Source organism: Theobroma cacao, chromosome 1 (genome assembly GCF_000208745.1).
Source record: "Theobroma cacao cultivar B97-61/B2 chromosome 1, Criollo_cocoa_genome_V2, whole genome shotgun sequence".
NCBI lineage: Eukaryota > Viridiplantae > Streptophyta > Magnoliopsida > Malvales > Malvaceae > Theobroma > Theobroma cacao.
This window is the reverse complement of record NC_030850.1, coordinates 28701767-28724133: the sequence shown is the minus strand read 5'-3', so window position 1 is coordinate 28724133 and position 22367 is coordinate 28701767. Positions and strand designations below refer to the sequence as shown.

The 22367-nt window shown below is 34.1% G+C and overlaps 3 protein-coding genes across 7 annotated transcripts; 2 read left to right on the top strand and 1 right to left on the bottom strand.

The window, feature by feature from the left end:
- On the top strand, positions 1639–7178 carry LOC18613226 (magnesium transporter MRS2-2). Of its 3 annotated transcripts, none has more exons than XM_018122093.1 (11): positions 1639–2097; positions 2204–2233; positions 2382–2535; positions 2654–2775; positions 4220–4294; positions 5543–5767; positions 5843–5887; positions 5971–6015; positions 6258–6287; positions 6434–6553; positions 6717–7178. In XM_018122093.1, the coding sequence occupies exons 1-11, from the start codon at positions 1873–1875 to the stop codon at positions 6804–6806; spliced, it is 1161 nt and encodes a 386-aa protein (XP_017977582.1). In that variant the 5' UTR covers positions 1639–1872; the 3' UTR covers positions 6807–7178. The 3 variants fall into 3 exon arrangements, with proteins under 3 accessions (XP_017977582.1, XP_017977585.1, XP_007050410.2); XM_007050348.2 differs by having other exon boundaries at positions 1642–2118; XM_018122096.1 differs by lacking the exon at positions 6717–7178 and having other exon boundaries at positions 1639–2118; positions 6258–6325; positions 6434–6523.
- LOC18613225 (E3 ubiquitin protein ligase DRIP2) lies at positions 10353–17168 on the top strand. 2 transcript variants are annotated; one of them, XR_001926205.1, is made up of 8 exons: positions 10353–10963; positions 11758–11857; positions 12713–13046; positions 13211–13653; positions 13753–13803; positions 15560–15632; positions 15805–15958; positions 16551–16638. XR_001926205.1 is itself a non-coding variant. In XM_007050345.2 (7 exons), the coding sequence occupies exons 1-7, from the start codon at positions 10849–10851 to the stop codon at positions 16722–16724; spliced, it is 1290 nt and encodes a 429-aa protein (XP_007050407.2). In that variant the 5' UTR covers positions 10355–10848; the 3' UTR covers positions 16725–17168. The 2 variants fall into 2 exon arrangements, 1 of the variants encoding a protein (XP_007050407.2); XM_007050345.2 differs by lacking the exon at positions 15805–15958 and having other exon boundaries at positions 10355–10963; positions 16551–17168.
- LOC18613224 (PRA1 family protein E) lies at positions 16582–18855 on the bottom strand. Of its 2 annotated transcripts, XR_001926206.1 has the most exons (3): positions 18072–18855; positions 17668–17828; positions 16582–16668 (listed from the first exon to the last, which is right to left on the bottom strand). XR_001926206.1 is itself a non-coding variant. In XM_018113939.1 (1 exon), the coding sequence occupies exon 1, from the start codon at positions 18650–18652 to the stop codon at positions 18107–18109; it is 546 nt and encodes a 181-aa protein (XP_017969428.1). In that variant the 5' UTR covers positions 18653–18855; the 3' UTR covers positions 17875–18106. The 2 variants fall into 2 exon arrangements, 1 of the variants encoding a protein (XP_017969428.1); XM_018113939.1 differs by lacking the exons at positions 16582–16668; positions 17668–17828 and having other exon boundaries at positions 17875–18855.

The following is a 22367-nucleotide window of genomic DNA, read 5'->3' as shown; positions in this document are numbered from 1 at the left end:
TTTTAATACCTAAATAATTTCACTATGATGGAAAATATTTTTCATAAAATGATCTAAACAACAAAAAATATTTTCGAAAATTTATCTAAATAATAAAAAATATAAAATTTTCTTATAAAATATTTGACATAGAAAAAATATGTTTTCAATAAATTATTTTTCAATTACCAAAAGGATATTTGCTTTTTTGTTTTTGAATTGTTGATCCTTCGAGTGAGAAAGTTTTAAGTCGGTCAAAGATACCAAGCAAAAATGGGCGGGATGGGCCTGGGTAGGAAAGTTAACTCAAATAGTTTTTCAGGCCAGGTTGGGGCAAAGTTACTCAAAGCCCGTCCAACCTGACTCCATTTATATGTTCTATTTTTGGGTTGGAACTTCCATTCATTTTTCATTGATAGTAAATTGCACATAAGTAGATTTACTTTGATAATTAATAAGCTATTTTCTATTTTCTTGTCAACATTGATTCCAGCTAAAACCAAGTTTGTGATTTATTTCATGCAAAAACTTATCACCTTCTAGCATAAAATAAAGGTATAATACTTGAATTTTTTTTTAAATTATTAAAAAAAATTAAAATAAGTTCTCATTATTTTATTACATTCAATTAAATTTATATATATTTATTTTAAGTCAAATAAGACTTTATGATTAATAGTTAATTTATTATCATTAATCAATATATTCTTTATCATTTTATACTCATGTAATACAAGTAAAAAATATCATATGGTCATATATTATATTATGTCATAATCTATTATGAAACGTTAGTATGAAATGCTATATTCCTATGATAAGTAACATTTTTACTAATAAAAGTTAGTCAATCATTAATTAGAAAAATTTATTTGATTTAAAAATAAAAATATAAAAATTTAATTAAATACAATAAAAAATAAAAATATTATAAATTTAAATATAATATTTTTAAAAATTAAATTATTTAATAAAAATTTGGTTGAGTATAATATTTTTATTAAATTATTAAATAATTTAATTTTTTAAAAACGTTATATCTAAAATAAATCAAGAACAAGAGACTAGTTGGATAATTCATAGTGTGCGATGAGTGAGTTATCCGAAATCGAATGGCTATAGCGCCAGGGGTAAAGGCCAAGGGTAAGGAGGAAGGTGGCAGACAAAGCAGAAACGCATTTGGTACTTCCTTTCAACGCAATCAAGTTGACGCGCGGCTACATCAGTTTGTATGTTTTTTTGTTTAATTTCAGAATCACGTCGGATTTATGTCTTAACCGGACACTTGTTGTCTACTTGCTTTAGTTTGAAGTTGGTAACTGGTAAGGCATGCATGATCAATGTTTTTCTTTTAGTTGCTTATATCTGTACAAGCAAGTAATTAGTTTTAAGTTTGAATGTATTGATTTTAATTTAGATGATAATGAAGTGATCAATCTTTGTTAATTCAGTCTGAATAATTTAAGTTTTGGAATATAAAATTAGATTGAATTTAAAACAGTTGAAATATCAAAACTCAATTATTAAACGGCGTTCCTACACAACTAATAATGGCGGAAGGGAGAGAGGGAAGAGAAGAAAGCAACGACCGTTAGAGCACGCGCCAAATGGTGACGAGTGAAAATAAGTAAACTAATCTGTTTAAAACCTTTTGGCCTCCATTTTTTAACTCTTCACCCTCACTGTTAGATTTCCACTGTCTCTGTCAGGCTTCACCACCGCCCCATGCAGCGAATCCCTCCCTAATTTCCTCCTTCTCCAATCACTTTCTTCATCCTCTCTTAAACCCTAACACTCCCTTTTCTCTCCTCAAAATTCTATAAAACTTCCCCTACGGCCAACGCTCATCTTTGCTCTGTTCCAAGAGTAATTCTCTGTGGTTTTTCTTTTTGAATGGCTCGAGAAGTGTATTTGGTTCCAGTGGAGACGCAAGTAGCTTCGCTTAAGAAGAAAACGGCGGTTACAACGAGCTGGATTTCAATAGACGCCAAGGGGCAAGGTGTGATTCTTGACGTCGACAAGTATGCTGTAATGCGCCGCGTTCAGATTCATGCCAGAGATCTTCGTATTCTTGATCCCATGTTGTCTTATCCTTCCACCATTTTAGGCAGAGAAAAAGTCATTGTTCTCAATTTGGAAGTAATTTTGATTTGATCTTTTTCATTTTATATTGTTTTGTTTAGATTTTTTTGAAGCTGATTTTTTTTTAATGATTTGATTGCAGCACATCAAAGCAATAATCACAGCAGAAGAGGTTAGTTAATAGAAGTTGAGCACTTAAAAATCAACTTTATATATGCTAATTTGTTTTGTATTATTTGTTTGAAATTAGAAATTGAGGTGGGTTTTGTTTTTGGAGGTGAGACTGGTAAAAGTCCTGTTTTTTTTTTTTTTTGTGCTAGGTATTGCTTAGAGATCCATTTGATGATAATGTAATCCCCATTGTTGCGGAACTTAAAAGGCGATTGCCTCAAGATAATCTCACATGCCAAGGCCAAGGAGAAGAAGAAGAACACCTTGGTCTGCGCAATGACATGGACATTGGGGAAGAAAATGGTACACTAACTTTTGGTTGAAACTCTTTTGAATTTAGAAATAAAAAAATTCTAAAGTGATTGTATTAGTCCATGTCAATACCATTGATATTCTGGTGGTTTTGGTATGTTTCATGTAGAATTTCCATTCGAATTCCGGGCACTAGAAGTTGCATTAGAAGCAATTTGTAGCTTTCTTGATGCACGTACTAGGGAACTGGAGACTGATACTTATCCAGCTTTAGATGAGCTGACCTCCAAGGTAATTGCCCTTTACAATTTTTTGTTTTTAATTTTTGCTTAAGCCATCTAGTTCAGTGGATAAGTTTTGTTTCTGGCATGATTATTTCAAAACATTTCTATTGAAGCTAGAAGTTAGCTTTGATGCAAATAGGAGTCAAATTTTGGCTCTACAATTGTTGCATCCTTTGCTATATATTGATGCCTTCTCACTTCTCAGCACATGTAAACATTTTATTATCTTTTATGCTGTTCTTCGGGAAAGTGATGAAATGACTGAACCCATAATTACAGGCAATTGTAAAAAGTACTTCAATTCCATCAAAAGAACTCCTATGTAATTGCAGAATGAAGTCAGGTTAACTAAATAAATGGATTCATTAGCTACTTATGTATTGCAATAGTTCTGCAGCAAAATTTGACATTCTGGCCACTTTGTTGCCTGTATTATTTTGTTATTGCAAATGCTCCATTGCTTCTGCTGCCAAACTTGACTTGACAATAACACTCGTTACGTACAATTCTAGTACTGTAGCAGTTTGCATCAAAATTATGAGGACATGCAATCTTAAAATATACTTCAATTTCATCAAAAAGATACTCCTATGTAATTGTAGAATGAAGTCATCTTGTAACTTAAATATCAATGGATTCATTAGCTGCTTATGCTTTTGCAATAGCTCTGCAGTAGAATTTGAAATTCTGGCCATTTTATTGCCTGTATTATTTAGTCATTGTAAGCACTCTATTGCTTCTTCTTCCAAACTTGAGTTGACAAGTCAATGACACTCCTGACTTACTATTCTGGTACTTAAGCAGTTGCATCAAAATTATGAGGATTAAATGGGATAAATTCTAGGTAATGAACTATAACAATATCTGATGTTCCTGTTTCGCAAGGTGTGCTTGTGATTTAAATACACGATTGAACTAGTCATCAGAATTTGGCTTTTGTTCGAACGATGATCTTCCTTTATAGTGTTATGATCCATGCCAACTACAGGCATGTAAAGAAGCCATGAATTCAAGCTGCTCTTTGAAGGGTTGTTCAACTTTTTAATGTTGGAGGCATCGTTTCTCTTCTTGCTATGAATTACTTCATGTAATACATGCTTTCTGAAGGTTTTGTTATTGATGAATTCCATGCTGGCATCAGTAAGTAATGAAATATTATTGATGCAGAGAACTGTAAAATGCATTTGATTTTTTGTCTTTTTCTTTTTTTCTATAACCAGATACATAGAGGGCAGAATATTGAAGAAAGATCTTTATAGCATATGATGAAGAAGTCCTTGCTGAGATTTAGTTCTCGAACAGTTGTTCATATATAATAGGGAAATACGACAATCAATATTTTAATTTTTCATTTCTTTTGTCTCTATGATGTTTAATATTTATGACTAGCACAGAGTTTTGGTGATTTTGTTTTCTCGTTTTGCTTGTAAGACGAGTTCAATTACATGCAGATTAGCAGCCGCAACTTGGACCGAGTGCGTAAACTGAAAAGTGCTATGACAAGGCTGACAAATCGGGTTCAAAAGGTATCGTACTATCTGTAGGATTTTAGAACCCCAGCATATAAATGAAATTTCTTCTTCTCTTAGTGGATAAAATCATTTCTTTCTCAGTTTTCTTTTGGCTCAAATGCCAGAATATATTAAGCTGCATACAGATTTTCAGCGACCACATGACTAATTTGGATACATATAATATGTGCAATAACATGCATGAATCTTGAATGCTCTTTTAGGTTATGTATTTTTGGGTTGGTAAATTATTTCATGGTGTTGCTGATTTCAAGGAAAATAAAGTACTTGTAAGCAAACCTGTACATTGAACATTGGTTTGTACTAGTACTGCTTTAGTTCTCTAGAATCTCTGTTTTAGTTCAAAGCTGCCATAAGTTCTTTCCCCGTGGTTTCCTATTCATATCATTTTTCCCCTTCAAAAAATGAACACCAAAATACATGCTTATTTATTGGAGAAAATTGGCTCGTTAAGCAATTGAAGAGGAATTGAATTGGAGGTGTTCAGGGCATATTGCTCTGTTCTATGAGTTGATCCTTCGTAATCTGATTTTCCTATTGGCCTTTCCCTTGGAAGGTCAACCAAATTTGATTGTTTCTAATTGTTCTCATTTCCTCATATGTTAATCTAGATTGCCAGTGATATGAAATACTAAAAAGAGCCACTTGTACTCAAAATATAAAATTAAAAAAAGATTAACTAAGGATCCACAGTAATTTAAACGAACTACTTCATGATAGTAGATAAAAAGCCAAAAAAAAAAAAACAAAATTACTTGTTGGAATAAGAACGTTTCCATTAAATAATTCAAAACAATACTAATTTTCACTAGATGAAGGGAGATGCAATTGTAGGTTTAATGATGATCATGATTTGAAGTATTTCTCCCTGGGATGGAAAAGCCGTTGGGAGGATCACAGGAAGGGGGTTTTGCTGTTAATATTGACTGAAAAGGCTCAAAAGAAAGAAAAAGCAGTAGCTTGCATATGGAATGGCATCGTATTTTTTTCATGACTATATGATTGGTACTGCAGAATCCAGTCATGAAAAATCCCTAGGATTGTTAATACTTTTATATCTTGGTGTTTTAACTATTTCAACCTGAGTTCCTAAGTTCAGTTTTCACAACTTATATCACTGCTAATGCGTTGTAGGCATATATTGCCAAAATTATTTGGCGTTAATGATGAAAAAAAACCAGTAGATTAACTGATCTCTACCCTCAAGTTCAGACTTATTCTTTATGAGCCTTCTGACTTTAGGTAAGGGATGAACTTGAACAACTATTAGATGACGATGATGATATGGCAGACCTTTATTTGTCGAGAAAGTTGGCTGGGGCATCTTCACCTGTCAGCGGTTCTGGTGCTCCTAATTGGTACCTAGCCTCTCCAACTATAGGCTCAAAGATATCAAGAACCAGTCGGGCAAGTGCAGTGACAGTTCAAGAGGACAATGATGTTGAGGAGCTTGAAATGTTGCTTGAGGTTATTAGCGTGATTAATTATAATGGGTTTTTATTCTATAATCCAAAAGATTAAGTTTATTGCTGGATTCTGCAGGCTTACTTTATGCAAATTGAAAGCACACTGAACAAATTGACCACGGTATGTTCCTTACTTTTCACATCAATTTCTGCTTTTATTTTACAATTGATTATTGTTACATAATTATTCTTTTTTCTCATCAGCTGCGTGAGTATATCGATGACACGGAGGATTATATCAATATCCAGGTTATCAGATAATGAATTTTGTACTGAAAACAAAGATAAACAGAGGTGGAAAAATTGCTGGAGGATGTTTTGATAGTTCAGGGATGTATCTGAATGTCCCATTTGCTTAACAATTTTGCTCTCAGAGTGGAACTTGGAAATTTTATTCAGTCATCAAAATTCTCCAAGGCAATTTAACACCTTTCAAGTATCAGGACCTAGTATTTGAGCTTGAATAATCTAAGTGCATTTCTTGTTTGCAGCTTGACAATCATCGAAATCAGCTAATTCAGGTGCTTCTACACAATTAGCCTCCAAAACCTTTTCTCTGGTCTTGTTCACTGGCCTGTCACTCTCCTTGTTTTTTCTAATGTTGGTTTGAAGATAGAGCATTTCATCTGCATGCATCATATTAATGGGTTTTCACTGTATGTGGCAGCTGGAGCTCCTCCTTAGTTCTGGGACTGTTTGTTTGTCTATATATTCTTTGGTTGCTGCAATATTTGGAATGAATATTCCGTATACATGGAAAGAGGGCCATGGATACATGTTTAAATGGGTATGTCTCGTGTGATCACCTCAGTATATGCCAGAAGAAAGCTACTACATTTGCCAAGAAAATTTGACCTATGGGATTTTTTGTTCTCTTTTTCTTCTAAGGCATTGACTTTTGCATAAATGTGTTGAGAATTTTAGTCATGAAAAGGTGGTTTTGAATTCAGGTGGTCATGTTCGCCGGAATTCTCTGCGCTTCGACTTTCACGTCAATAATTTCGTACGCGAGGCACAAGGGTCTTGTTGGTGCGGCATAGAATCAGTTTGGGGGTACTCAGGATACAGCTTTAGATGGCTCTGGCGGCCTTCTGGAGAGTGGAGCATCAGAATTAAACCCGAAAGGGGATTCCTTACCAATTACCATGTGGGTTCAACCTGGATATGATTCAGGTGAACAACTGCATGCTATATTATTATCAATTTATCATGCGTTGTGGACAAAATGGTCCATGAGGGGTCCTCCTATTGTAATTTGTCACTATTTGGCAGAAAAAGTAATATCAATTATCATTATGTTGGCATATATTATCTATAAAAGTAGGTGGCGAAGTAGGTGACAACTCTACCCATATATAAGTTATTCCAAATGTTGTTGATACTCGATGCAAATAGGGTTCTCTTTCGTTGTTTTTTTTTTTTTTGTTTGTTTGTTTTGTTGCTTATCAAGTGTCCTTTCGCATGCCTATCTGGTAGGCCACTTCACAAACTGTTGTGTAGGAAATTGGCAGGCCTAGTGTTGTGTTACACATTCTTGGAGGGAGGGGAGGGTCACGCCACCCATCAATTACTGCTATTATTATTATTGTGAAAGAAATCTCATGTTTCCACGCCTTTGATGACAAATAATTCTGATGATCAAATAATAGCATGGTAGGGTTATTAAAAAGAGTAAGTAGAAGTTGGGGAAGTGCATTTATGATTTATCCTTGTATCTCCCATTTCCATTAGAATTACTCCAAGGATTGAATATGTCATATGTGCATTGCAAGGGACTAAATTCATTGGGCTCCACACGCTATTATGGGAAACTAAAGGCCACCGGCACCAAGCAAAGTTGGAGTAGGCCTTTTTGACTCCAACAAATTTCTAAATAGATTTATGGGACTTCAACCTCTGCTGCTTATCCTTGTTATTAGTGTGAACGGAATAACACTACGGCCTTTTCTTTTCCCCCCTTTTTTTGCCATTTCCCATATAGCTTTGCCTCGTACCAATCTGTCGTGCATGTTAAGTTTCCCATCACAACAGCCCAAGATAGGCTGGTACCACCTTTCACTTTTCTTACAACTTTTTAGATATGAATTTTCGTTCTCATTTTTTTCCATCATCTAAAGCCAAACCTCCACAACCAAATTCTCATTCAATACTGCACGTCTCAATGTCCATTTTTACCATTCTATTATATTTGGAATTTCAAATTTACCACTCTATTTATCTTTTTAGTGCAATTTTATCACCATCTATCCCAATTTTTTTTTATATGTGGATGAAAAAGAAATGTTCCGTTAAGAATTCTAATATATTCCATTAATTCTTACTAATGTAAAAAATATTCTTTTTTAAAAAATTCCAACTAGATAAATTAGTGACATAAATACTTAAAAAACGAATCCCATTAAAATTTTAAACATTTTAAACCATTTTCTATACTTGTACAAAAATATATATTTATAATTTTAAATGTATGTTAAACTTTAAAATTATATTTGTACAAGAAAAACCACATAATTTAAGAAAATATCAAAAAAAGAAAAAAATCTTCCTTTTTTTATCTTCTCCTTTCCTTCTTTGTTTTCGTCCCCAGCCGCCGGCTTGGAAGCACCAGCAATGGAAAGTGGTCATTCAACGACCAAAAGCCTTTGTGGAGGCCAGATCCGGAGGGAAGAGGCCGACTCTGGCCTTTCCAGATCAAATTCAACCCGGCCTGAAGAAGCCAGATCCCGGCTTCTATTGCCGACAACGCTTTGTTTTGATCTCACCGGACCTGGGTCATTTGTTTCTCGTAAAATGTCATGTGAGTATACAGTGGAAAGCATCATTTTCAATAGTAAATTTAACTTGTAATTAGCTATGCAGGGCAACAATAACTAAATAGTCAACGCAACCAAAAAATAAAAAATAATGCGACAAAAAGGAAAAAGAATCTTTAATGTTACCGTGGTTAAATAGAGACATGAAACGTGATTCCTTGAGAATTTCATGCAATGCCGAATTTTAATGTTTTGTTTTATAAAAATAATTGTTATTTAAGATAAAAAGTAAAAAATATGGATTAAAAGTAATTTTGAAGAGATTCACATTTTTTTAGAGTTTTAGGGTTTATTGGTAAATAATTTTGATAACCAATTAAGTGGCAATTTTTTATGTATTTAGATACAACATGTAAAACATCTTAAAGAAGAATATAAGTCAAATCTTTATATATTTTTATTTGAAGTTTCCTTTTAATATAACTTTTATTTTAGTTCCTTAAATTAATTAAAAATTTTATTTACCTATGAATTATAAGAAACTTCATCAACATATTACAATCCTTTCAATTACTATATTTTTTATTGGGGTTATGGATAAATAATTGTTACTATCACATCAAACCATGTAACATTAATAATTGATTTTCTTTCTTATTGGATTCTAAAAGAATATTCTTCTTGAAAATATTTATATACATAATATTAGTATTAATAATATAACTTTAAGATCCTTTTAGAAAATACAATGATTGGATATCTTGAACCCAAACAAACTTATGAAAATTATTTGAATATTTTTTTTTCAATAAAGAATGATAAATCGTTTATGAGTATCCATTTTTAGCATATACATAAACACCATGCCACAATATAGCCTTTAAACTCAACACCACTTATCGACAAACATCAAAATCATACAAATGTTAAATAAAACATATAAATCTTTTAAGTATGAGGATAATAAGTAAATTATAATGGTGATACTATTTAATTCTTAATTATGATAAATTTATATAATGCTTTTTAGTTGGATCTTCTTCGTCGCACAATATATTCACTTGTTTGCTTTAAATTTTACTATTTCAATGACGGATTTTAAAATATTATATCAAGGCTAACAAATATAAATTCCAAACAATTTATAATGTTTATAGCTTAAAACAATTTTGACAAACAACCCATTAAAAAATACTTATTACATTGATATTTGTATTATATAAGTTGTAAATTAATAAAAACACCTATAGAAATATAATACATATGAAACGATGATTAACGTAATAATTTATTTATTTAATAATTAAATAGTAAAATTAATTTTTAGAGACGTGTATCTGATTATTATTATTTTCTTTTTAACCCTTCCTTTTTCGACATGAATTCGTGCATTATATTTTGAAATCTTTATTTTCCAAAACTCTCAAGATGTTTTCTATCTCATATTTATTTGAATTCTAATTAGACAAGTGCTACTACTGTAGTAGTGATAAAATCTTGCTTGAAAAACACGTGGAAATGTGTATCATGGAGGGAGCATTAAAAGGCTTGATGCTCACTGAAGCGGCGTCGTATATGGCCAGATAGAGATGAGAGGGGTACACCCCTTTGTCTAGGGCGCAGCCCTCGTAATAGTCCTTGCCTCGTGGCCCCTTGTCCCATATTGGTGAGGGCGAGTCACCACTCACCACCGCCCAAAATTCCAAGTCCTAATTGGAGCCCTTCACCGTTGAACTTGTCTTAAATATTTAAAAATTTTAGGAGTAGTATTTTTGTTTTTTAATTATTAGTATCAGAAATATGAATAAAATAGGAATAAAGGGGGAAAAAATACATAAAAACAAAGGAACCTCTTGGTTCATGCTCCTTTCGACGACAGCCTCTTTTCTCTTTCCATTGTTTTGTTTAGATTCAGATCATCGACCCTTTTCTCAACACCCCTTCCCCTTTCTTCTTACCTGCCCGAGAAATCCACGTCAAATCACCATTGTCTTATCCCATAATCTCCCCTTCTCCTTAATCTCAACCCCTTTTCTCCTTCCTTTCAGATCAACACATTCCCATCTCGCTCTCGCTCTCTCTCTTATGCACCTATATCTCTTAGCTTTCAGTCCCGTCTCCTATCGACCTCTCTGTTTGTAATCCTTCTTCTTTCTAGTATTTCTGTCATGGGTTTAATGCAGGTTTTTATGAAGATGTGCACGTAAAATTCCTTCGCTTTCTTCTTGTCATTGACATGCAGTGAGAGGATACGTGCGAAGGGGTTGAGATTGAGAGAGAGAGGGCGAAGCTAAACAAGAAACAAAAAAAAGAAATAAAAGAAAGAGAGATGGCGAATCAGGTGGTTAAAGTGAAGAGAGAAGCGATTGCGGCATGCATGACTTGTCCTCTTTGCAATAAGCTTCTAAGAGATGCCACCACCATATCTGAATGTCTTCACACGTGTGAGTCTCCTGAGATTTCTCTCTCCTTTTTCTGTTTCCTTTCAAATTTCGTTCCTTTTTTAGCTCATTACTTGCAAAATTGTTTAAAATTTTTGGTTTTTCTTTGCGTACTGCTCCTCTTCTGATCTGGGTTGCTCTTGGCTTTCCCGTTTTCTTATCTGGGTTTTTCTTGGTTTCGCTTCTTTCCCTCTCCGTTGACTTGCTCACCTAATATTTGCCTTAATAAGATTGCAGTATTGCTGTTTTTTTTCCCGTTTTCCACTGTTTCTTACTAGTTGATGCTAAGGCATTTTGGTAGGATAACGAGATTGATATAAGATTAATGCGTATGGATTAGTTTAATAAAACGAGAGGTGAACGGTTACATTGCTTTTGTTGATGTTTACTTTTGGCAATATAGTTTGAATATTCGGACGCAGATTTTCAATGTATGAATTCTGTTTTATTAGATTGTGAATACGTTAATTATTTTCCACATTGAGCTAAGACTTCTTACTACAATATACTTTACTTCCAATTCGGGGTCTTTTCCAAGATTGGAGCTTTCCTTATTTATTTTTTTGCTACTCCATGACAAGATTCAAACTTTAAGATGATGTTCCAGTTTTCGAAATGGATTGGAACCAATCTCTTTTCCTAGTTACAAAAGAGTTTGAATTCCTTTTCTTCTCAGCTTGTTTCCATTAAAATCTTTTCTACAATTAATTTGCGTGATCGTTATTTCAGTGCCTTGCAAGTCTGTTGAGTCAATAAATAGAAAATTATGATTAATTTGTCTTTTGAATTTTATGTAGTTTGCAGAAAGTGCATATATGATAAGATACAAGAGGAAGAACTAGAATGCTGTCCGATATGCAACACTGATTTGGGTTGTGTCCCTCTGGAGAAATTAAGGTATTCTCTTACATATTATTCTCCTATACCACTTTCTCTCTATCTCTTATATAGTCATAAGTCATACCTCTACCTGATGTTAGTGGCTGCCTTCATGAATCAAATTTTGTTAACATGTAAAGTAATTACTTCTAGTTTTAATCTTGTCAAATGCTCCGAAGGATATGTACTTGTTTCAAGTGGTTACTGGCAAAGTTTAGTGGTTTACTGATTCATTGATGGTTCTAAAGGCAATGCCTTAGGGTTGTTAATCTTTATAAATTAGGGAGTCGTTCCATCCTTTTGAGGTTTGACAGTGGCTTCTACATGCCATACATCTTTTGATTGATGGTACAGATTTTAGATTTAAAGGCATACAAAAGTTTTTGAAGTGGAACTAGTAGAAATTTGGAGGATTATAATTCATCTTATTGGAGTTAATTATTACCAAGTTTTTGGAAGAAGATAGAAAGCACAGATGTCTTCAGAAGCAGCTAATATTACTTAAACTTTCTTCCCTCTTCTGAGGTTCCTTGTTTTCCCTTTTTCCTAGTGATTTGGTTAGTGTTTGTAACTTGGTTAATTTCAGGTCAAATATCTAGGCAGAATCTGGCAGTGTTATGCAAATGTAAGAACTCATTACTTTGTTGCCATTGTGTGTCTCTTGGTGCCAAAATCAAGGTCAAATATGTTGAATTGGAAAAATATGACCTTATACTGGCTGGGTTCATGTTGTTGCACTCTGCTTTTGGCTTTCCTGAATAATTCTTTTGTATCTTTCTGGGTTGAGCATCCACACATATGCATCATGTTGGTTAATTAAAACTTTGGAAAAATTAATGTATATTAAAACACATCTGTGCTTTTGATAATCAGGCCAGACCATAATTTGCAAGATGTGAGGGCCAAAATCTTCCCTCTTAAAAGAAGAAAAGTGAAGGCACCTGAAATTGTGCCCCCAGTTACAGTGCCAACTAGAAGAAAGGAGAGATCACTCTCTTCGTTGGTGGTTAATGCCCCCAAAGTATCCACACAAACTACCATGACCGGAAGGAGAACAAAAGCTGTTGCCAGAAAGTCTGGTGCTTTACGAGGTTCCAGTTTTTCAATAGAGAAGCCTGTAAAAAGAGAGGAAGACTCTATGGAGGATCACCAGGAGAGTGCAAGCTCACTTGAAACACTAAATAAATTCACTCAGAATAAAAGACAGGTATAAGGAAGCAAACATATTTTTTAGGTTTGTGATGACTTTTCTTCTTACAGGGTCCAATATTGTTTAATAGTTTTCGTTTTCTCGAATATCTATTTACTTGAAAGGAATTAATGTTTTAGCTTAGTCTGATAACTTCTGTCATTCTTTCAAATTGAACACAGTGTACTTCTTCTGCTGAACCTAGCCAACATATGAATAAAGAAGCAGAGAACGGTGGAGAATCATGGGATGGAAAATTGGATCTCTGGAAACCTTTGAATTGTTTGGTGGAGGTTGCAAATAGGACCAAGACTTTCAAGTCTAATTCACAAGGCTCTGATTCTAAGTTAGAACCTAGTCGTGTTGCCAGCAGTGAAGCTCAAATGTGCAAAAGCAAACATAGGGAAGACAAATGCAAAACAAAGATTGAGGATGAAAAGAATAGTGCTGGTCCTGCCACTTCAGAAGCTGTAAATCCTAAAAAGTTATGCAGGATCCGTCGAAAAAGGGCTTCTGGATTTGGGGATTCTGGCATTTCTCCACAAGCTGTGCTAGATGCTGCTGGTACAGAGCATGACAGAAGAGTCGGTCCTGTTTGGTTCTCATTAGTGGCCTCTGAGGACCAGTAAGAATTGATTTCAGCCTTCTTTAATGGATTGAAAACAGTGTATCTTAAGATTATTTGATCTTGATCATAAACTAATTCAAATTTTAATGCTTTCAGGGAAGGAGAGGCGCCCCTCCCTCAAATTCCTGCAAATTACTTAAGGATAAAGTAAGTTCCTTTTGGCAATTCTTCTTGCATTAGTCTTACAATAGCTTGCTATATATATTCTTCTTCCTTTATAGCTGAAGGTTGTAAATCTTATCTGTAGCATCAAGTTCATGTTAGCACTCTGATTCTGACCTGTCGTCCATCCTGTTTTTCTGTACCATAAACTTCCTAGCATTTGGTTTGACATACAGAAAGAAGAACAGGATGTGGGTTGTTTTTATTTAGCGACTGTTGAAGGAATCCAATAGATATTATATGCTAGAGTTTGTAAGGTAATAGGTAACTTTGAGTTGTTAAAGGAAATGTGTAATGGACTGTGAGAGCAGATGGAGATGGGTCAAGGGAAAGATACGAATATCATGGCAGTCCTCTGAGTAACTCCTGCACCCAGAGCTTTGTCTGAGGAAGCAGGGGCTGCAGCAGCTGCTGAATTTTCGAGTGATGCATGGGCAACCAAGTAGATCATGGGCTTAACTTACTTCCACCAATTATATATGGAAATGCCCACAGGATTACTTACAACTGTCTGTGCCTTGCTTACAGCATGGATTTAACTAATGGGCTTGATATAGGGAGTACTGCCAAATATTTATGGTGATTGATTCTATTAGACAAACCTAGAGTATAACTAAAAATAAAGCACTGGTAACCAACAACCATTATCAAATATCAATTGTTACCTGTTTAGACAGCCTTTTGGTTAGCCATCTTCAGTAGTGTTTATGTTCATCAATATGTTCAAGAAATCATTTGGCCAGCATGTGGATGGTTAAATAAAGATGTGGTGAGCTTAGGATATAGGCGAAATGTTTTTAAAGTGTGGTAAGGCATGTAATGTTTGGATTAGAATTAATTCAGTTTAAATTGTTTTGTATGAAAAAGGTCTCTTTAGTCATTTCCTATTGTTAATCCAGCTTCTATCCACTGATTTAATTGTGATACTTTTTATCCTTTTTAAATTCGCTCTGTGGAAAAAGGTGTTACGTCGACTTAGTGAATCATTTTATGACATTATGGGCATTTACTCTCAGTTTCTACTTTAATTTTTAAATCATTTGGAAATGCATTTTTTGATATTGTTGCTTAGATTTTAGCTTAAGGTATCAGGTATGTAATTTGTGAAATTAACGTCAAGCAAATCATGCAAGTGAAAAAGGGCACTATAATCATGATTTCTATTTGCAGATAAGTTCTTATACTATCAAGACTTATTATTGACCAATTTACCATTAGATTCCATATTGGAATCCTTAGGCAATCTTAATCAGACTGCAAGTTGAGCACAATATCTATGATCATGCTTAAGAGCCACACAATTTCAATTTTGTGACTTTTGCCAAATAAGCCATGTTAATTTTGACAATATTTTTCTTTAAGCTGTTTAGTCTGTTATCACTAGCTAAATTACTTGTATCAATTTATTTCTGCTGAAGGTGCTTACTCCTGCCTGTTGCTGTGCTTTTTTTGTCTACCATCTACTGCATGGCAAGTTTAGATTTTGGATCAGCCATATGAATTAAGGACCATGTTTTCACCAAGAGTTCTAAATTAAATGATAGTTCTTTGTCAGTATTCACTTAAGATATGGTTCCATAACCAATTTGGTTTAGATGTTTTGTTCATAGTGTTGCTACAAAGACCTTAAAGTTGAACTTATCTCTGACTTATGAAATCTGGAATTATTCATATTAGAGTATTATTTAAAATTGGTTTCATATTAGGAAATAGTTATCATACTTCTTTCATTCTGTTACAGGGATGGAAATATACCTGTTTCTTTTATCCAAAAATACCTTATGAAGAAACTGGATCTCACTGATGAAGCTGAGGTGAGTTAACCTCTCCCTGAATGTTCTCTAATGGTAGGCAGTGAAGAAATTTGGCCAGAAAGAATTTAACTTTCTTTATGGGTTTTAGATGTCTATTTTTCCAATCAAGCTCATTTCTAAAATGTTATGGAGATGCTTTATCTTATGCATGGGTATTTTGAAATCTGGTTAGATAAGATCTCAAGCTTTATTCTCCACTTTGTTGGAAGCATGGCGTATGGGATAGTGATGCATGTTCGCCCAGTCCAGACTCCTCTTATTACCTGAAAAATTTGCAGAACTATATTTTCAAATCTTGACGTGCCAGGAAATGATCTACAGTTTATGTCAGCACCAGAAGTCTATCTTCATTTAACTACTAGAATTACTTTGTTACATGTTGTTGGCACGGAATCATCTTACCAATTGATTGGGGATAAGTTTCTTTTTCTCACAAACTATAAATAATTTAAAGTACAGAAGTATGAGTGCCTCATGTTTCCAACCAAATGGGAAGGGAAAGCACTTGTATGCTTTCATCCCAATCTGTGACAAATAAATTGCAGCAAACTCTAAAATGCTCTCAAAATCTGCTTTGAAATAAGTGAAAAAGAACTAGTGGAAATGAAGTAAATAACCATCTTGTTGGAATCCATGTCTTTCTAGAGCCTGCTTAATTACTATCCTCTTTGATAAATTCAACTGATTTAGCTACATTGTGTTAATTCTGAACAAATTTTCTGAAATCAATTAAGGATTAAAAAATAGGCAGGTAAATTTTGGTAAGCATATTGAGCTGAAATAGTAGTTTAAACTTCTGACGATAGAATAGGCACTGTATCACTATTCACATCCTTTGGTGATTGTTGGTAGTAAACAAGGTATATTGTCTTTAATTTACATTTTGGTGACTATCCTTGTCACTTTTCTTTTGGGCAGGTTGCGATCAAATGTATGGGACAACCCGTGGTTCCCACGTTGCACTTGTATAATTTAGTCGATTTGTGGCTACAAACAGCATCAACATCACAGCGAGTACCCGCATCTGTTGGTTCCTCTGCAAAAGATTTTGTCATGGTGTTAGGGTATGCTCGAAAAATCCCAGATCAATAATGATGCTTTCTTTCATTCTTTGCCCACCACAGCAATAATCTATAAATATGTATCCTTCTTTGAATCTCATTGGTATTTTGATCCGGCATGTATTTTTATAAAAGCATCCATTCACTGAGTTGGTTCTTCTACAATAGTTTCTTTCATTCTCTACCTACAAATAGAGCGGTGTATGCAGCTAAGTACTGAGATTAGCTATCCTGACAGCATTGGCATGGTGTTGGAGTTCATGCTATGCCATTGTGACTGACGTGGTTAATAGCTGCATGTCATTGAACTTGCAAGTCTCAGATTGTATTATCAATATACATTCGCAAATGGTAGATTTTTTTTTTTCATTGTTTGCAGTTAGTTTGATGTAAAATTTTCTCATGTTTCGACCCCGAATAGAACCCTTACCCTTTGCTCTCAATGACCAACTGCCTCAGCAGTAGGCTTTGTTAATGCAAGTGTTATTATCATGTCAAATTTCATACTTGGAGAATGTTTTTGATTAGATTGTGCCCACCTCGGTCTCAAAGACTAATACATGTTAGTGAGACATTCCACGATTCTTTGGCCTGGGACTAAGAACTCAAAAGGCACCATGCGTGCAGATGCAGAGCTCAATGGTATTGGAATCAAAACCATGCATACATCTGTAGGGCATGACATTTCACATTCCAGTCCCAAATTAACAACAAGAAGACTAGCAACTTTCGGGCTCTTTTGACCTATATGATATAAAGCAAGAAAAAGAAACACCAAATGGGAAGGACGAAGGGGAAAGGCCATCCACCCATGTGGATGGGCAGCTGGAACTAATCATGGCACTGCCCATCGACAGGGATCATTCTTGTTTTACGGTTTATTTCAATTCCGATGCACTTCCCTTCCCTCACATACAATACAACACCTATACTAACAGAAAAAGCTAGCTGCTCATGTTTCATTCAGCTTTTACCTCATCCATCACATGTCTATGACTCTGGGTGTTGTTCAAACTACAATCTCCACCCCCTTCAAGTATTGGCTTCAATCAACTCTCCAGTTATCATTCTTCTCCACGTATACACCGACAAATCCAAACTTTATTAAGACAAAGACACGAGCTCAAGCACAATCCTAAACCCAGAAAACAACGTTAATTTTAACCAAGGCAACAACATAATAACAAGTATCAATCAAACTAACTAGAATTTGGATTAACACTTGGAAACTGTTCCTTTCATACACTATAGTATCTGATCAACTAATTCACATTACAAAATTTACAAACGCTTTGAATAAAATTAAAATTAAAAACAAAAAAAATATAAATATAAATATTTATATGTTACTACTAGTGTAGGCAAAGAATCGATTCACCGTCAAATTAGTAATAACTCGGACGGCATTTGGATTTAAACGCGGGAGTACCCAGCTCGCGTGGGGCTGCCCACAACCGAGAACAGCCCACCCTCGCCACCGTCCGATTCACCCGAATACAAATCCTCCGTTCCCCTAAACGCTGCGTGGAGTCCCACGATAAAAGCCCCAATCAAAACGGAAACCACCACGTTCAGCCAAACGTCGGTCAGAACCAGGGCTACGATCGTAATTACGGCGAGGACCACCAAAACGAGGCGGTCGTCGATTGTACGGTTGAGAATGACCAAGGGATCGTCGCGGAAGAAGTAGAGGAAGAACCAGGCGACGAAGACGACCAAGAAGACGATCATGGAGATTGGGTGCCATAGGAGGCTGAGGAAGAGGATTACCAGGACAATCATGGCGTAGTTCACGCGGAAGTAAGTGAGGTTCCGCTTCATGCGGGCGGTGGCGCCGCCGAAGGACATGGGGCGGGCGAAGGATGAGAGGGAGAGACACTCGCGCCATGGGCGGCGCGTGAAGGTGGATTGGGTAGCGCGTGTGAAGAACGCGGTTGTGGGCGGGGATTGCGAGGTCATTGTCGGTGTTAAAGACTCTGATGAGAGAGAAAGAGAGGGAGATTGGCCTCGTGAAGAGAAACTTAGCTGATTTCGAGCTTCGTTGGAATGGAAAGCAAGTAAAGCGAAAGAGAGACTGCTTTGAGGTTTTGCATATGCAGGTTTTTTTTATAGTTTCGACTCTAAGGGATCTCCGAAACGCCGCGTTTTACGTTGAATCTTCAATCAAGTGCTGCTAGTATCTTGTTTGTGTGTTAAATAAGTTCAAAAGGGCATCATGGTATTTAGAAATTATATTATGAGACCATGACCTACTATATATATTTTTTATTTTTAAATAGGTTCGCTATTATATAGTTAGATGTCATAACCTTTATAGATTAAATAAGATCTTATCAATTCAATGTTTTATTTTAAAATGAAATTTGAGTTATTTTTTTTAAGTTAGATTAATTTTGGTGTACTATTTGAAAATTTTTTTGAACTATTTTAAAAAATTTAAATAAAATTTTATTTTCATATTACGATTCAATTAAGTTTATGTACTTTTATTTTGAATAAAATAAATTTTATGATTAACTATTGATAAATTGTCATTGATCAAAATATTATTTTATGTGTACATAGTACTAATATGACATTGATATAGAGAATGAAAAATACCAAATTATCATATTATAATTTATATTAGTATATCTTATCATCATTTATTATGACACGTCGACATATTAAGTGACATAAAATGATAAGTAATAGTAATAATTAATCAATCATTAGTTTTAAAACTTTAATTAACTCATAATAAACGTATACAAATTTAATTACTCGTAATAAAAAAATAAAAATTTATTTAAAATTTTTAAATAATTATTTTTTTAAAATTATGTCATTGGTTTTCTATTTATTAGCTAGAAAGTTGGATCAATTTTAGGAAGACGAGTAGATGATGACTAATCATGGACACAAAAATAATTAAGAGAAGCACTACTAATTAAATAAATAAAAAGAGGGTTCTCATCTTGTCAGCCTTGCCTTTCAATAATATGGCAGTCAGTACCCATCATCGTCAAAATCTTAACATCATTTTGTGATTTTGTTGCCCATAATCAAGATCACCTTATGACATCCCTTTGCTAGGAACCACATGATTAGAGTATCAACGCAACGAAATAACAAAAATTAAAATAAAATAGAAACCATGTCTTTTACCTTTGGATAATCTTGGTAGTTTAATGCAAAGTTAAACACCATTAGGAAAAAAAAGGTTTTTACTTTTCCAAATGATATCGTAATCAAATGGATTCTTTTTGGTGCTGAACAACGTGAACACTTTTTTATGTGAAAGAATCCTAGCCACTGAAACGCTTGGCCTTCAATGTTACACACATGATTGTAACGAATCTTTTTTTAGGAGAGTGCTTTATTCCTCGAGCTTTTGCTAGCAATTAGATAACAATTTGTCCTCTTTTATTTTTTGATTTTCAGCAAAGAATTAATGGAGAAGTTTTTTGAAAAACTTTTTCAAGAATGGTGACACTCAAGAAAGAAACTATTAGTTTTTTTTTTATTTTATTGCTTCAGAAAAAAGTGGTTGTAATGTAATATTTATATCTAAGTTTAAATGTATTATTAGACTTATTAAAATTTACAAAATAAGTCCTTAATATTATAATAATTATAATATTTAACTAATACTTAATTAAACTCTTTTAATTAGATCCTTAGTAGTTAAAACCTAGAATTTGATTTAAGTCTAACTTAAATAATCACATTCTCAATTTAATTCAAACTGTAACTTTTGTGTGTGATCCATTAGGTTCTTAACATATTGGTAATGAAATTAAATTATAATTTTATTAATTAATTAATTTAAATGAATTATATTCAATTTTAAATTAACTAATTCAATTTATAGACCAAGATTAGCATTTAGCAATGCATGATGGCCATCTAATTGTTAGGAGAGTTAAAGGATTCTTTGACAATCTTTTAGTGTTCAGTTTATTAGTGTAATTCATTTCTTCATCATATATCCAAGAGACGATAAGAGCTTGGTGTAGTGCCTACTTTTATTGACCTCTATATTTGTTCTTGCAGTTAGATCATTAACTTTATGGAAACTTATGAAACTCATTTCATAATCTCCTACTCACTTTGGCCAACGATTTGATTAAGCTAATGCCAACTAAGAACTAATGAGATATTTTCCCTTGAATCACTTGGGGCGATGATTTTTATCTTTACCACTCATTTGCCTTCATATGCTTCATACTATATCCAAAAACATATTGTTTTAGCATCCTTGGTTAAGCATTTGTAGGGATAAAATTAAAGTATAGTAGTCCACATACAAGACAACTTGGGTGTTTCAAGTTTAAGGAGTAGTTACACAACTGACACATGAGAAGTATTACATAGACACTTGAGTGAGGTACTAAATGCATTTCTCATGGTGGGTCATGTTCAATGAACTTGCTTTGATGATAAGCACCCACATGCTAGTTCCAAGTATCTCTATACTTTAACTTATGAGAGTAATTGTTTACTTCACAAGTAAGAAACATAGCATGTGCCGATTTTTAAGCATTATTGATGCCTCATCTCAATAATATAATGATCAAGAACTTTTAGGAATAATACTTTGATGCATAAAGATCTCATAATTGTATCATAATACAATTCCTTTGCAAGGCATATATAGTTTCATGAGTTTTATCTACATAAGTATAAAAAGTAATTAAATTACAAACTTATGGATAAAGAACAATCTCATAATTATTATAAATTAATAAAATGTCCCACATGAATAACTCAAATGTAATTCCTATACGATCAGAGATTGACTTGCAGGGCTTATACTAACAATCTCCCATTAGCATTAAAGTCAATCGCTTATCTATTTGATGCCAATGTTCTCAACATGATGATAATGCTTTTGCTGGAACAGTGCTTTAGTGAAAAGATTAGTAATATTATCCTTAGTGGGTATATACTTTACGCAAATGCCTCTTCTTCTAATGATCTTTTTGATCACCTGGTAACACTGCAATACATTCTGATGGGACCTTGGTTTCTTTGCTTGTGTAATGACTCCATTGTTATCACAATACAAAGGTATTGGATCAACAATGCTAGGAACCACATCTAGTTCAGTAATGACCTTCTTAATCCAAATTGCCTCTTTTGCGGCATCAGAGGCAAAAATGTATTTGGCCTTGGATGTAGAATCTGCAGTCATCTCTTGTTTGGAACTTTTCCAACTTACTGCACCTCCATTGAGTGTGAATACATATCCACTTTGCAACTTCCTATCATCTTTGTCAGTTGGAAAGCTCGCATCCGTATAACCCTTAACTTGGAGTTCACCTCCTCTATAGACCAGATATACATCTCTAGTTTTTCGCAAGTACTTCAAGATGTTTTTCACAACTATCTAGTGACCTTCACTAGGATTAGCTTGGTATTTGCTCGTGACACTCAAAGCATAAGATACATCTAATATAGTACCAAGCATCGCATATATGATAGATCCTATTATTGAAGCATATGGGATTTTATCCATGCGATCTCTCTAGTCCTGATTCTTTGGACAAATGTCTTTAGAAAGATTGATGCCTTGTGACATAGGCAAGTGTCTCCTTTTAGACTCCGTCATGATAAACCTTTTTAACACCTTGTCTATATATGTGGATTGGAAAAGACCTAGTAACCTTTTAGATCTATCTTTATAGATCTT

Coding starts and splice junctions, on each gene's coding strand:
- LOC18613226 (XM_007050348.2), top strand. CDS start 1,873: ATGGCTCGAGAAGTGTATTTGGTTCCAGTGGAGACGCAAGTAGCTTCG. Junction 5,768..5,842: donor AGCTTGAAATGTTGCTTGAG/GTTATTAGCGTG, acceptor TGGATTCTGCAG/GCTTACTTTATGCAAATTGA. Junction 6,554..6,716: donor ATGGATACATGTTTAAATGG/GTATGTCTCGTG, acceptor TTTTGAATTCAG/GTGGTCATGTTCGCCGGAAT.
- LOC18613225 (XM_007050345.2), top strand. CDS start 10,849: ATGGCGAATCAGGTGGTTAAAGTGAAGAGAGAAGCGATTGCGGCATGC. Junction 10,964..11,757: donor ATCTGAATGTCTTCACACGT/GTGAGTCTCCTG, acceptor AATTTTATGTAG/TTTGCAGAAAGTGCATATAT. Junction 13,804..15,559: donor GCAAATTACTTAAGGATAAA/GTAAGTTCCTTT, acceptor ATTCTGTTACAG/GGATGGAAATATACCTGTTT.
- LOC18613224 (XM_018113939.1), bottom strand. CDS start 18,652: ATGACCTCGCAATCCCCGCCCACAACCGCGTTCTTCACACGCGCTACC.